This window comes from Siniperca chuatsi, linkage group LG14 (genome assembly GCF_020085105.1).
Source record: "Siniperca chuatsi isolate FFG_IHB_CAS linkage group LG14, ASM2008510v1, whole genome shotgun sequence".
In the NCBI taxonomy this organism is placed as follows: Eukaryota; Metazoa; Chordata; class Actinopteri; order Centrarchiformes; family Sinipercidae; genus Siniperca; species Siniperca chuatsi.
This window is the reverse complement of record NC_058055.1, coordinates 14460373-14475875: the sequence shown is the minus strand read 5'-3', so window position 1 is coordinate 14475875 and position 15503 is coordinate 14460373. Positions and strand designations below refer to the sequence as shown.

General features: G+C 39.8%; 2 protein-coding genes across 3 annotated transcripts in view; both read left to right on the top strand.

Moving 5' to 3' along the window:
* Positions 1 to 122: 122 nt before the first annotated feature.
* Positions 123 to 4502, top strand: sod1 (superoxide dismutase 1, soluble). Its single transcript, XM_044221353.1, has 5 exons — positions 123 to 279; positions 2359 to 2455; positions 2604 to 2673; positions 3752 to 3869; positions 4110 to 4502. Exons 1-5 carry the CDS (start codon positions 208 to 210, stop codon positions 4215 to 4217), a joined length of 465 nt encoding a protein of 154 aa, XP_044077288.1. The 5' UTR covers positions 123 to 207; the 3' UTR covers positions 4218 to 4502.
* Positions 4503 to 5133: 631 nt separating this feature from the next.
* Positions 5134 to 15503, top strand: part of LOC122887808 (rho guanine nucleotide exchange factor TIAM1-like) — a 79339-nt gene continuing 68969 nt past the window's right edge. The window contains exon 1 of one of the 2 annotated variants that reach the window (XM_044221348.1): positions 5134 to 5244. The gene's annotated coding sequence lies outside the window, so the exon portion shown is untranslated. The remainder of the gene's footprint in view (positions 5245 to 15503) is intronic. The other variant, XM_044221345.1, reaches the window with a different exon arrangement.

The following is a 15503-nucleotide window of genomic DNA, read 5'->3' as shown; positions in this document are numbered from 1 at the left end:
AGCTTTAAATGATAATGTGATTGTTGAGGATTTGTTCACCTGCTTAATGAGCTGCTCTCCACCCAATCAAAATGTATGTGTTTGATTGCATTTGACTCTGATTGGCTGTCTGTATTATGCGCCCGCCCATCAGGGCCTTACAAAGTTGGTTGTCACTAGAAGAACAAGCCCCACCAATATCAGGCGTGCTGTGACATTACTACGAAGATGGTGCTTAAAGCTGTCTGTGTGTTGAGAGGAGATGGAGAGACCAGCGGGACCGTTTATTTTGAGCAGGAGGTAAGGCGTGCTACATTGCTTTCAGATGAAGAAGTATCTTGTTAGTCATTTTTATGAAACTACCCGGAGATTTGACAAGCATCCTCCTGGGAGAGTTAGCGCTCTAATACTAAGCTAGCGAAGTTCTCCATTCACAAGCCTGTAGTTCGGTTAGACCGGCTTTCAAGAGAAACTGAACTAGCTAGCTAACGTTAGCTACATGTTATATTTGAATAACAAGGCATCGAACTTGGTCATATTTTGTAAACCCGCGCTGATTTGTATAGGTTAACTTACCTAACTGCACTGCAGAAATTTGCACACTAATTAACGTTAGCCTGCACGTTGCAAAACATCAATTAACGTTAGCGTTAAGTGCTCATACAGTCAGTAACTGATACTTCTTATGCAAAGTAGGCTGCTTGTGTGAACGCATCGTAATTACCAAGTTAATATAACAACCAGAAACATGGGCTTGTCATTAAACTCATAACCTTTGAACGTTTAGAGCCTGTTATTTGTTAATGATCAACAGCGCGTGTATTGGGAACTCCTGTTGCATAAATTCAACGTTAGTGTTAGAAACTGACATAGCTAACTTTGCCAGTCTATTGTGATTAGCGGAACCACACCATGTCAGGGAGCACTTCTGTTTGTAGACCTAGTTGCAGTCAAAAGCTGCCTTTTATTAATGATAGCCTTTAGAGCAAACGTTATCCCAGTAATTAGCCAATTTGTTTTTGCTGAGTCACTGCCTGCTCTCGTTCTTGTTGCCTTTTACCTCGAATATTTGGCCATGTTGACAAGGGTGTAGCGCACTGGGCAACAATGTGTCAACATTTGACTACCCAAAGACAACGGCACGTGCTTGCATGTTATGTTCCATAACCATCCATGATGCTCTGACCACTGGGCTAAAAATGTTGTCCAGTGAAATTGATTATGAAGCTTATTTGGGTATCCTATTTTTATAGATATCACTGTATGAACATGCATTTTCTAGTGCTGCAGTTTTGGACTGAAATATCATGAAACACCCCATAAAAGCAGACACATTGTAGCCTACATTGTGTTACTATTGCAAAGCTATCAACTCAAAGCCCTTAACATTTCAGTGTCCAAGTACACATTTTGAATCACTTGTCCTGTGTTCTCTTTTTTTGAGGTGGGGGGGGGAAAATCAGAAACCAAAAGCGGAAATTTAAGATTTATTGATTTCATGATGGCGCCCCCTGGTTTTGCATTAATCAACACAATACTGTTTGGGTACCAGTCTCCATAGAGGGATACCTTTCAATACAGTCAGTCAAATTTTGCATATAGCAGTAATGTCAGCGTTCTTTTACAGGCATAGATGGTCACAGTGAACCAGACAGCAGCCTGCTACACAACACAGGAGCCAGACGTTGATCAGTGGCCACATTAGCTTTCCTGCTAAAGCCTCCTTCTTATCTAAATTACAAATCATGAACATACATCAACAAGGGAGAGTAAAACTTTCCAACAATTGGTGGATTTGACTCAACCTTTTGATTTGTTAAAACTTAATGATGTTACAAAATATAAGATATTCCTATTAAATGGAATTTGCACTATGTATCAATGATACCTTGTTTTTCTTTCTGGTGCATAGGGAGGTCAGCGACAGCACCCATTGCATGACAGGAAATGTTATGTTTAAGCAAGGTGATGGAATAACTTGAACCCAGATTCTTATCAGATGACTGGGTGAAGTCCATAGGAGATCGAGGAGATGTATTAAGAACCTAATGTATAATGGTATTAAAGTCTAGCTAGTTATTTTTAATATTTATTTGGGTATTTTTATGCCTTTTTTGTATTAGATATTATGACATATTTTTTTGGGAGACAGTTTTTTGGAGTTGATGTCTAGTAGAGTCATCAATCAAATACAAGTTGTACAACTTTCTTTTACATTTGCTTTTTTATATTTTATGTTGGGCTACTAACAAGAACGACTGACTGACTAATCCTTGTTTTGTTTACTTCAGCTTCAAGTCCTTCCAGCCACCTGGCTTTGACAGCTCTTTTGTCTTTTGTATTCTCCTAATAAATTGTGTTATCCTGATCTGTTTTAAGAGTGATTCAGCCCCTGTGAAGCTGACAGGCCAAATCAAAGGCCTTACCCCTGGTGAGCATGGTTTCCATGTTCATGTTTTTGGAGACAATACAAATGGTGAGCATCTGACAATAGTTGTTAATCTATTAGGTTAATGAAATTGCAGTACTTGCAAATTAATGTTACTGCATTGCCTGGTTTTAGCTTACCTGCACTTCATGAGAAACATGATTTTTATTTTTTAAATTGTATTTCTCTTTCCCAGGGTGCATCAGTGCAGGCCCTCACTACAATCCCCACGGCAAGAATCATGCCGGACCTAATGATGCAGAGAGGTGAGTCCAGTCTGCGGGAAGAGTAGTTATGAGCCACAATCTTGAGCAAATCATTGTGCCTGGTAATGCCCGTTATAACAGTTGATGCAAATGGTTAACAGTTTACGCATAGTTTCAGTAATAGATTTAAAGCTCCCTCACATGAAATGAGGACACTTTAAAAATTGATTTGAAATAAAATCATACAATTTTGAAAGGCTCATATCTGATCAATAACTGAATGAAATGGGAAGACCTATTCTACTGGAAGTTACAATGTTTTCTGTTTGAATAGATAAGTCATATTTACTCTGGTTCAGTAACAGCTCAGAAAAGTTTGCATAGTTTTGCATACGGTCTGTGTGTAGTCCAATTTACATCTGATAACAAATGTTTTCAAGTCACAGATAATTTGTCAGGAGGTAGAACAAGCATTGATTTACTTTGTTAGTGCATATGTGGTTTTTGCTCTTTGGAGGGGAGCAAAGGTAGCTTTATATCACACTTTTTGTTAGATAGTAACTGTTGAGGCACAGACAGGAATCATGGGGAGAGGGAAGGGGGGTACAGCAAAGGTCCATGCAGCAAAGGTCCCCTAATGGGCCTTTTGTACACTAACTTTTTCCACTAGTGGCACCAGTGCTCCTAACTGAAAATTTAGGAGCACCACTTAAATCGACATGCAACTCCCTGGGGCCCTAAGCAAAATTCTGCAAAGGGTCCCTCCTAGCTGACTGAATTCGAGTGGATCTGGCACACAAAATACTTTATAGGATTTGGAAATAATTATCAGTTCAATCGGGATGTTAAGGTTTGTTTTTCACACAACAACAAAAGCACTTCTCCAAGTCTATTCTTGACAAACCTGTAATTTCAACCTTATTTATTTTTTAAAAGTCGTTTTCTGGTCTAATACTTGAGTCAAAGCTGTCAGTTAAGAATTCATATTAGAGTGTGTTAAAATATCAACCTTGCTTTCTGTGACCAACTTATGATTACATGAACAAGTCCCATATATGCTGTCCTTGTTAAGATGGGTTTAATACAAGTAAATGTGTAGGGTTTTTTTTTAATTTATTTTTTTAATAAATGTAAATAGGCATGTTGGAGACCTGGGGAATGTGACTGCAGGAGCAGATAATGTTGCCAAGATAGACATCACGGACAAGATGCTCAGCCTCACTGGCCCCTACTCAATCATTGGCAGAACCATGGTGGTAAGGAAAAGTGCCTAGCGTATTCCATTTCACTTCCAGTCAACGTTTGTGAGCCAGGTTTTTGCATGAGGTTAAGTTGTTCATCTTGGTTTTATGAGACAGGCCCAGGTGTGGCTCATATGGTGTGGGAGGAACCAAAATCTGCAGGATATTGCATCTTACGGACTGGAATTTAGCATTTAGGCTATAAACTGTTGATAATCACTCTTCTGACTGTGTTTTCTGTCCTGTGTTTTTTAGATCCATGAGAAGGCTGATGACCTGGGAAAAGGAGGCAATGAGGAGAGTCTAAAGACAGGCAATGCTGGTGGACGTCTGGCCTGCGGAGTCATTGGCATCACGCAGTAAACTATCTGCCAGAACAACAACAACAACTTTTACCCACAGCACTTAACAAGACCAACCTAGCTACTTGATGTGACAGTTTGTCCTTTTCAATACTCTGGCATTTTATTGACTAGTCAAGAGAGTACATGAGCCGTGCTTTGCCCTGTCCGTTCTCCATGACAATTATATGTATGGGTATTATATGTCTGCTGATTAGCTTTGGTCCCAAAGAATTGGTAACGCACAAATAGTAAACAACTGTATACAGTTTATGAAGTTAATCAATAAATTGTCAGTTCATCTGCATCATGTGTGATAATTCTGCCGATATGTGAAGTGTGTGGAATTGGAATTTAAGCTTTTCACAAAAGTATTTGAGCTTAAAAATAATAATAATAATAATAATAATAATAATAATAATAATAATAATAATAATAGACCTTTGTCACAGTGGACATTTTGACTATAAATACAGGTGTAATTAGTATCACTATCGATGGCTCCACCAGTGCTAGGTTCAAGACCCTGCTTAAGGTGGAGTCATTGTGATTAGTGTTAATAGTTGTGGGCTTGAGTGCTTTTGTAATTTTATTATTTCTTAATTTTGTGGCCCTGTCTTGTGCGAAGGGGTCCCTGTGTCAATTGCTAGTTCTAACATTATAATTTTAGCTTATATTGTGCTTACATGGTGCATTTTCCTAAATAAAGCTGTATTTCATCAAATGACCACAAACTAACATACAGAAAACCTACCTCAAGATAGGTGTGTGTAGATAGGTTTCAGGATCTCTTGGCAAATATAAATAACGCTGCCATCTATAGTGAGCTGTGTGCACTGTACCTGATGAGCAACGGGGGCCCTCCAGCAAATGTTTGCCCAGGTCCCCCAAACGGGTTTATCGGGCCATGGTTAGAGCAACCCACCTGTCAATATTTGGTAAAGGACATAGAATCTGAAGTTTCTCAGATTTCGTTGTATCATCGGTCCCGGACATGTTAGCTAGAGACGGGGGTAGCATCCGCCGCCGCAGGAGGAAAGCCCTTTCAGGTAAGTTATAAATTGCCTTCTTAGTTGCTAGCTTGTCACCGGCATATCCTGATATCGCCTGGGTTTTGTTTAGAGTTGAGAAGTTGCGAGCACGGGCCCTCCGGGGTCTAGTGTGCGGCCACCAGAGCTCACGTCGTGATGGTCAGTAAAGAGCTCCAGTGTGTAGGCTGGCTGGTAGTTTCTATCTATCTATGGAAAATGACTTTTCCAATGAGTAGTAAGTTAACATGTTCAAGTTATCCTACTTGGCCAACACTGGCAAGGAATTGCACAAATGTAAAATAGCCTACATAGTCGGCAGACACGAATGAAAGGAGGGAAAGACAAGTGGTCTACACAAACAATTTAAGACGTATGTGCCAAACAACGTAAATGTTTCTCTTGCACTTGCTTAATCTACAAATTTTACAACGGATATTTATCAGATATGGCAGATATCTGGGTTCATGTGTGATCACCGGTGGTCTTTCAGTCCTGATACTGCGCAGTCCACCTGACAGACAAGCCAGACTAAAGGTTAAAAAAAAAAACAACCCAAATGTTTAAGAAATGTTAAGAGAGAAATGTTTTTACTGTTAATCAGACGCGGACCTTGGGCGATAGGACATTTTGGCCTGATGTTAACAGTACCAAAAACAATACAATAAAAAGACTTAAAGCATTTAAAACAGGTACGTTTAAGAGGTGACTTTTAAGATGTTGCTGAATCTGCAAACCCTAGATTCTCAGAAAGGGAATTTCTGGAAGGTCCTCCTGATAGCAAAAACTCTGATCAGCTCTTATCTGGACGGTGTATTAAGCTGGATCATCCTCTAGAGGGCATTGCTACTCTTCATAACTCAAATTGTAACAAGTACTCTGTCTGATACTCCACAGATGGATTGGATCACATTTTGTCCTCATGATAAAAAAAAATAAAAAATACAAATTGTATATTTTTACATTATGGGAGTGTAGCTGTGCATACCTGTGGCTGGAAATGACCAAATTAATGCCATTAACATTGTTTCTCATCATTACTGGGCACACAGGCCTTATTATGCTGCACAGGAAATAATTTGTTTATTTAAATTATTTATTGTTGTTTCACATACATAAAAACATAAAATTTTATTAACATCTCAGACAGGCCTACTAAAATATAAATAACGATTATGATTGGAAATTTTGGGTTGAAATTGGAATCTTGGCCTTTGCTCTTCATCCATGATATTAAACTGAACAGTTGTGCCCATGCGCTGGCCGACACACACAGTAACACACATGGACGCACTCACATACAGTATACACATCCCTGCTACTTACAGATAGCCGACACATGGCTGCAGAAATTGCATGCTTTAAAAGCCTTTTCCTTTTCATGGGAATGGTGGATGCTCCCATGTGAAGTGGCTTGGCACTCTCTGCTCTTCTCCAGGGGAAATTAGATATTTGAGGCCCTTCAGTGGAGTTAATACCTCAGGGAGCAATCCAGAGGCGAGCTGCAATGTGAGCGTAGTTTAAACATGAAATGTTTAGCTCTGAAAATGTGCAGTGGAATAATCATATATGTAGCAAGACGTGGAAATCTATTGGCAAATGGGATGTGTCTCTTGCTCTGCTTTCTACTCAGTAGTAGGAATCTAATCTACTGCTCATAAATTTCAGATTTGAAGGCAGTCAGGCAGCAGAATTGGTGGCAGTGCTAAATTAAAAAATAGGGAACTTTAAGCACTTGATCTGCAGTTGTTTTTCAGTAAAATCCACCAGTGGTTTTACAGTTTTTATCAGGGTCATTAGTGGTGGGAGTGTAATTGCCATATCATTTTGACTCCATTTTACAGAGGAAAGTGTAGCGTTATACAGTTGAGCAATTCCATTTTATTTTATTTTTTTGAGGTAGCAGGATGTATTAGCCTTTATGCATGAAAGTCAATGTTTGCATATGTTTTTCTCCTGTGCTTAGGTATCTGTAATAATGCTGTTTCAGGCCAAGAACTCATAGGCAGCTTAGAACTGCCTGTACAGGTTGAAATATCTGTATTAATGTAGACAGATGCAGCCAGCAGAGCAGAAAGACAGACTGACTGTAAAAGCTTGTATAAATAGCCAGGGAGTGGAGGTGATGAATAATAGAGAGACTACCAGTGCTGCTGACAGTGAGGGAGAGAGGCCCTGACAGCAGGAGAGTCCAACAAAGCTTAGTAGAAAAGAATAGAATGAGAAAGACAATGAGAACTGTCCAACCAGCTGTTGGCAGACGATCATGTGAAAGGTCATTTTTCAATATAATGGACTTTTATGAATAATCAGAGTATCCCTATTTTCTGTCTCAGATATGATGTATATGGTGGACTTTTTGGATTAGATTTTTAAGTTGTACTTGGTCCACAGTATACATGGTCAGATATGAAAACTGTTAAGCTAAGATTCCACACATGCTGTAAGTAGTAACTCTGGTTTTAGTGCCTCATATAAGTGGTATTTCATAGGACTTCCAAGAGTACACTTTTAAAATTTTGGCAAAAGCATGCCAACAAAAACGTCAGCATCAGCCTTCACCTTCAGATTCAGTCAAACCCCCGATTGAGCAAACACAAAACAGACAAGCTTTTCTTATGTAAGGCTTGGAGCATAACTGTCACTGCATCTCAACAAGAAGCTTTCAGGTGAAAAGTAATGCTTAAGGCGTATTCTTCCTTTAACAGCCATTGCTTCAGGATTTTACACGGTACAGTAGCCCTGCGTGTTCTTTCCAAAAGCATCGGTAAACCAGTCTTACAGGGTTCAATCCTTTTGTTGCTTACATAGTTACAGTGAGTGCATGTGGGCGTGTGTGCGCATCATTAAAAAGAAAAGGAAAAATGTCCTGCTATTAACTGATATCGAACACCCACATGTACACAGTCACACTTGGAGCTGGTAGGACTGTCCCTCTGGTGTTCACTGAAAGATGACTCAGAGGTGGAGGTTTTTCTTTTCAACTAAGTTACATAAATGGAGAGAAGTGTACTTCACTGGCGTGTGTGTGTGTGTGTGTATATGGGCCTGTGTTAGTAGTTGTGCTTTGTCTGTGAGCATTTACAGGGTTGTCCCCCCCCCATATGCATCCAGCTTTGCTCCCCAAAGCACTGCTGACAAGAACCAGTGTGGTCACATTTAGCTGTTTTTACTTTTACTTGTTTAACAGTTGCATGCTATACGTAATACAGTACATTCCCACCCATCTTCAGTCTGTATAGGTGATTTATCTGAGGTGGAATATTTTCCCACTTTCCTGGGTATCAATCATTTAGAAAATGAAAAGCTCATATAGGTGTGTGGCTTCTTAACAGATGTGTGGCTTCAGGTTTGGAATTAAATTGCAACCATTGAGCTTTTGGTCTCAAAAAAAATCAATTTGTGAAGCAACAACCAGTGATTCGTTTTTTTTTTTTTTGCATTTTTGTTTTAAAAAAACAACACATCAGTTCACTCTTCATGAGGAATACTACTCAGCCTGTGAAAACTGCTGCATAATGTCTTCTGTGGCTTTGGAGGGTCATCTGGGTGATCTCAACCTGGGCTTGGAGACTACAAATTTATAACAGAAAGCTTGCGTTACAAATTGAGGATGTGGAGTTTCAAAGACGTGGGTTTTCATCTGGTAGGGAGGGTGTAATGAAAGATACTATCAAGATGCATTAGGATCCAGTGTTTTTGGAGCTTGACCCATACTAGGGGCTAAGAGTCAGGATATTTCAGCTTCCGCTGCGCACATTTTCATCATAATTTTTTTTATTGAGACTCCAACATAATGAAAGTACAATACTAAATTGCTGGCGTATCCCTTGAAACAATTAACCAATGATCAAAACTGATTGATCAACTAATCAATTTATTCGTATGAGCTGCATTTGTATTAGCACAGGTTTGTGTGATTTAGGGTACAATTGTTACTCTCTTGAGAGACACAGATACATGTTTTGAAACAAACACAGGAACTAGCCTGAATGATCCTATTGAGGTATATTGGTGCTCACTCCCCTGTGACCTTCCTCTATTCTCTGAGGTGAGAGTTTACCTTCCGGTACACCGTCTACCACTGACATTGTAGGGATATTTTAGAGACTAGGAGCCATAGGTCAGGGGTGAGATGCCATAAATGGTGCCTGGCCTATGAGACATGGTTGGTTGGTAGACAGACTAATTACAAGGCCCATGTGACCTAACCTCTGCCCCCTGAGCTCTGTGTCATGTGATCATGAGAGTGGAGCCCCTGAACACCCCATTGCTCTCAAATTTGACAGCTAATTTCTCTTTTCTGCTCTTTATTTTATCCTCTGTTACATTTATACTGCTGACATCATTTTGCGCTCTCTGGAAAGGAGAAATGTTCAAGCGTTTGGATTCTGTATTAAGTGTATGAAAATGGTTCAGTAGCCTTTCAGCCCAGTAGACCAGTCTCAGCTACACTGTGTGTAGACTGGGCAGAGATGACTCCAGTGGGATTCAAAGGCCTATTTAACACATTACAAACCCCCTCCCATCCATGGTCAAACAGCAGTTTAGGGGTCTGACCTTTGAACGCAGTGACCTGCTAAACCTGCATGACCATAACTCTCACTTTTACTCAAAAAGGTGCTTATTATTCGTTCTGGGATGAATGGCTGTAGGATTGTCAACACTGTTTAGTAGATTGTTGCTTGAAAGGAAGGCAGGGAGACACACATGACTGGATATTTGGCAACTGAGTAGCTTGCCAGACGCTGACCTTGTGTGACATTCCAGAGATGCCTCTGTGTCTAACTCCTGAATGGTCAATGGCAGGAATATCACATATGTTGATCACAAACAAGTGACAGCATAGTAAAACTATCTTACATATTTCAAAATGTACAGTTTATGTACTTTGCATATGAGCAAACTGTATTTGTGCATTTTGTCTTTTTATCGCCATTTTCATACAGATTTTACACCATATTAAGCTTGTTATAAGCTTTATAAATGCTAGTTTGTTTACCACATACCTATACTGTATGTTTTGGATATGACATACAGTAGGTCATAAACAAAACTACTGCTTGAAGCGATTAGTTGACTAAGTGATAAGTGGATTGGGAAAAAAATGAATGGCCAATAGTTTTGATTACCAATTCATCATTCATATTATTTAGCAAGCAAAAGTGCCAAACATTTGCTGTTATCAGCTCCTTAATTGCGATGACTTGTGGCTTTTCTCTGTTTTAAATAATTGTAAATTGAATATTTTTGGGTTTTGGACAGTTGGTTGGACAAGAAATTTTGCAGCTTTGGGACATAGTGATCCACGAAATAATCAATCGACTAACTGAAATAAGACTAAGAGTCTACAGCCACGCTAGCAGTTCTGTGAGGCTGTATTTGAGCTAAATGCTAACTTCAGCATAAGGACAGTGCTTACATGCTGATGTTAAGCAGGTGTAGTGTTGGTCACAATCTAGTGATTGTCTAGTGTCTTAGCATGTTAGCATGCTAACATTTGATAATTAACACAAAACACAAAGTACAGCTGAGGCTGATGGGAATGCGATTAGTTTGGCAGGTATTTATTCATAAACCAAAATCTTGGACAAATTGAAAATTTGACCTGATTGTGGCGCTAGATGAAAAGTCAGGGGATCAGTGAAGTCATTGGGATGTCTGTGAAAAAATTCTGCCAATCCATCTAGTAAATGTTGAGATATTTCACAGGATAAGGTAAAACCTTTATCTAAGGTCAGTAGGATTTATCTACTACATGGACCATGGATATCCATAATAACATTTCATGGCAATCCATACAATAGTTGTTGAGATATTTCACTCTGGACCATAGTGGTGGACTGACATTGTCATGCCTAGAACCACGATGCTAGCATGGCTAAAAAGAATGTACAGATTAATGGATTATGAAAACAATCGTTAGTTGCAGGCCTAAAAAACAATTAAATGTACAAACTAACATATTCAAAATGTGTAAATATACAGTAGTGTTTATGACATCTGTATAAAAGTGGCCATAATCATGGAGAAACAATACATGTTGGTGTTCATCTGCATATTTTACATATATAAATTGCACATTTTATAACATAGGACTATTTGATTCTTACAGAAATGATCAGATCAGAAATTATCTTTAAATTGCCCCCTCTCTCCTCTCCCCCACTCACCTCTTTGTTCCCCAGAGTCCATTCATGCAGATTTTTCCCTTCGGACAGACTCTGGATTCTGTTATGTAAATTAATTCCCCATTCAAATGTTATTAAAGCGGATATTTAGGGAGTTACAGAAAGAGGAAGTGATGAACAAGCGAAAGAAAATAAACCAGTTTGCCAAACGTTGTCAGCTTAAATCGTTGGGAATCGAATAGGAAAGGGTGTGTCCCAGTCCATAGATACTGTACATGTGTATGTGTGTAAAGACAGATCAGTCTTTACACACACTAACCTAAAGCAAGTATGTTTGCGCATATTTTTTTCTGCAAGGTGACCTCTCTGTATAGGCACACCACATAGATTTCATGCTTTTGTGATTATTGCCTCTCTCTCTCTCTCTCTCTCTCTCTCTCTCTCTCTCTCTCTCTCTCTCTCTCAGAGAGCTGATCCAGTGCACTTATGTGCATGTGTTTGTGAGTTTTCAATTTAAGACTCTCATATGTATGTGTGAGATGTGCTGCTCAGGTGTGAAGTGTTCTGCGGTTCCCAGCAGAATGAAGACCACTACACACCCTCTCTTGTCAGGGAGGGAGGAGAACAGGAAGGAGGGAATGAAAGAGGAAGAGAGGGTCACTGACGCTCCTGTTCATCTCCCAGAGAATAGAACTTCTACACTGTTCATGGCCACACTAGAAAATAAATATTAATACTTCCCTCACAGACCTGCCTCTCTCTCACTCTTTAGTCCGCTTTTCTGTATTTTTTTCTGTCATTCTCATTTCTGTCCATTACATATAATGGAGTGTGTCTGGGCTCTGACCCCCATGCTCTTTGAGATGAAGGAGGAAATTACTGTGATAATATGCGCATATTTTGCATTCTTTTGAATTACCCAGCCCGAAATTATACACTTCACCCCACGTTTTGGTTAATTATTCATCTACTTGAAAAGATTTTGGAAAGTAATATGTTCAGGGAATCTGAACTGTAAGAAGAAGACTAGGGCTGTGTCTGCTGACTATTGGGTCTATAAAATCTCAGATAATAGTTAGAAATAGAACACAAGTTGACATATTCATTTTTTTTTGTTTTATCTGAACAACAGTTCAAAACCCAAAGGTAATTTGGTTTACAATCATGGAAAACAAAAACAATCAGCAAAGCTTCACATTTGAGAAGCTAGAACCAGCAAATATTTGCTTGAAAAATGACTTAAACTATTAATTTTCTGTCAATCTATTAATTGACTAATCGACTAATCATTTCAACTCTAGGGAAGTTTTGTTGTTTTGTTTCTATTCTTCCAAATGCTTGACCTTACCAGATTAACATTTCTGAACCAGAAAGGTAACCTGATCATAAATGTACTGATGGTGGCCAATACTGCCTAAGGGCTCCTGAGCAAGGGCTCTTGACATCTACTATGTACCAAGCTATATTCAAGGACAACGAATGTAAAGCAGCTTGCATTAGCCAAAGGCCCCCCACTTTCAGTACAACACAACCAGCAGTATGCATGCATATGTTCATCTTACATCACTTTGTGTACGAATAAACCATAATACTGTAATTGTACAGTATCTTTAATATGTAAGCTGACTGAACACATGGATACTGTATAGACCTCCTCTTTCATCTTTCATCTCTTTCTCCCATACATGTTGGTGATCATTATACACAGTGTGTGTGTGTGTGTGTGTGTGTGTGTGTGTGTGTGTGTGTGTGTGTGATGGATTGAGTGTTCTTCCTGGTGTTTAAAGTTATTGTATTAATTACTTGTGGTGCCCTCAGTCTTGTTAGTCGTGGACAGCAATTAACCTGTTGACAACAACACCTGCAGTTACAGAGAGAAGGTTCGAGTGGGAGTTGGTTTCAGTTGAACATTCTGTTGCTAGTAGTAACCCCTACTGGCACAGTTCTATACATTAAGCCTCTTGTCAGACCAATGTGAAGAAATCACAGTTATGACATTATGTCAAAAACATCAATGTATTGTGTTGCAGAGATGTCTACTGAAGTTAGCATGCTAACTAGCTAGCCTCGGCCTGTCCTGTCTCGTAATACCACTTTGTACCTCAAGATGCGATAGTGAGTCACTGTAGCGTCCAGTCTACCCTCATTCCAACAACACCGAGGTGATTTTCTTGCCGGGTTTGGCTCCTGGCACCCCGGGGCTGATTCTCACTGCTCTTCTGCTTCACGCCTCTCCTGAAGCCTCCTTGTCTTCGTTGTCCCCGAAGCCAGAGTCCTGGTTGGAGCTGCTGTAAATGACCTTGGTAGTGTATTGGTAGCTCTTTACAGGAAGGGCCAGAGCCACCTCTATTTTCTGAGGAGGCTGAGGTCCCTCAACATCTGCCGGACAATGCTGAGGATGTTTTATGAGTCTGTGGTGGCCAGTGCTATCCTGTATGCTGTTGCATGCTGGGGCAGCAGGTTGAGGGTAGCGGACGCTAACAGACTCAACAAACTGATCCGTAAGGCCAGTGACATTGTGGGGGTGGAGCTGGACTCTCTGGTGGTGGTGTCAGAGAAGAGGATGCTGGCCAAACTACATGCCATCTTGGACAGTGTCTCCCACCCACTCCATGACGTGCTGGTCAAACAAAGGAGTACCTTCAGCGGAAGACTCATCCCCACAAAAAGCGCCACAGGAAGTCATTCCTGCCTGTGGCCATCAAACTCTTTAACTCCTCCCTCTAAGTGTCAGTCTATTGACCCTAAGTCATTCAACTGGACATTGGATCATTAACATCACTGCAGTGTTTGAAATTTTGTGCAACATTCTCTGTTTAATACTCCGGAGCAATATACTCTGTTTTCAGTTTAATATTCCCTATTTATTGATATTTATTCATACTTCTATTACTGCTGTGCAATATCCACCATCTAATAATCTGGTTAATCTGCTACACTTAACTTGACAGTACTCATTATTGCACTATTACTTATTACTTATGTTATTACATTGTATTATACCGTACATACTTTTCAACCTCTAAATCCACTTTGGTACTTAGACTTATTTTAGCTTTTATACTTATATCCACTTTGTAATTAATTTATTTTAGCTGTATTATAGTGTATTATATTTTGATTTGCTTAGTACTTCTATTCCTTCTATTCTCAAGTGTGCATTGATGTGATAATGAGCAGCTGTAATGAAAGAGTTTCCCCTCGGGGATCAATAAAGTATTTCTGATTATGTTTCTGATTCTGATTCCCTGTCGCCAAACTGGCCTCTGTCTGTTTCGGATGCTGTGTTTGGTCCCGGTCCGGCCGTGTTCACTGGGAGGCTGCTAAGCCCGGTTCCCTTGCCCGCTCCCCGCCAGCATTCCCCACAGGGTCCCCCCCTGCCCCAGGCCTGAAAACCTCCTCCTCCCGGTGGTCTATAGCTTCTGTGTTAGCGGTGTAAACACCAACAATCCCCGGTCAGCGAGCAATAGGACCGGTAACTGGCTACCTTAGCTAAATAGCTAATGGCAGCTACAGTTAGCAGCAGTTAGTTACTAGCAGTTACTAACTACTTGCTGATGCAACATTCTAAATAGCTGTTGAATTACTGTTGGGCTAACTGTTAAGCTATATATTTTACTCTTTTTACCTTTACTCTTGTGGACTGTGTAAATTTAATAGATTAATTACTGTGCTGTACTGTCTATGGGGCCTTAATGTTGATCTTTTACCTGTGATCCTGGCATGAGGAGCAATGCAGCTAATTTGACTGAGCTAGTCTATACTTTGTGGATCCAGTTTCTTTGTTACTGTAGTAATTCATTTTTTACAACACCTTTGGTCTAACTCTTGTTTATGGAATCTCATCATTTTCTGATTTGTAATCTCTATCATTAAAGTTGTCTTCCAATACTGTTTTCACAGTTGTTTCCAGTAAAAACTTCAGTCATTCCTCTGACTTCAAGCTTTATTGGAAGTGTGTTTAGCTCACCGCATTGCTGTACACCCACACACATAGTAGGAGAGTGATGATGAAATTGAGCGTGTGTGTGTTGTACATCCCAAAGTTTTCCTTAAAATGAGGAAAATCTACCTAGTTTGTTGGCAGGTCTTGGTTTAAGATTGAAATTAGGAAAATATTAGGGTAAAGGTTGAACTTAAACCTATGGT

Coding starts and splice junctions, on each gene's coding strand:
- sod1 (XM_044221353.1), top strand. CDS start 208: ATGGTGCTTAAAGCTGTCTGTGTGTTGAGAGGAGATGGAGAGACCAGC. Junction 280..2,358: donor CCGTTTATTTTGAGCAGGAG/GTAAGGCGTGCT, acceptor ATCTGTTTTAAG/AGTGATTCAGCCCCTGTGAA. Junction 3,870..4,109: donor TCATTGGCAGAACCATGGTG/GTAAGGAAAAGT, acceptor TGTGTTTTTTAG/ATCCATGAGAAGGCTGATGA.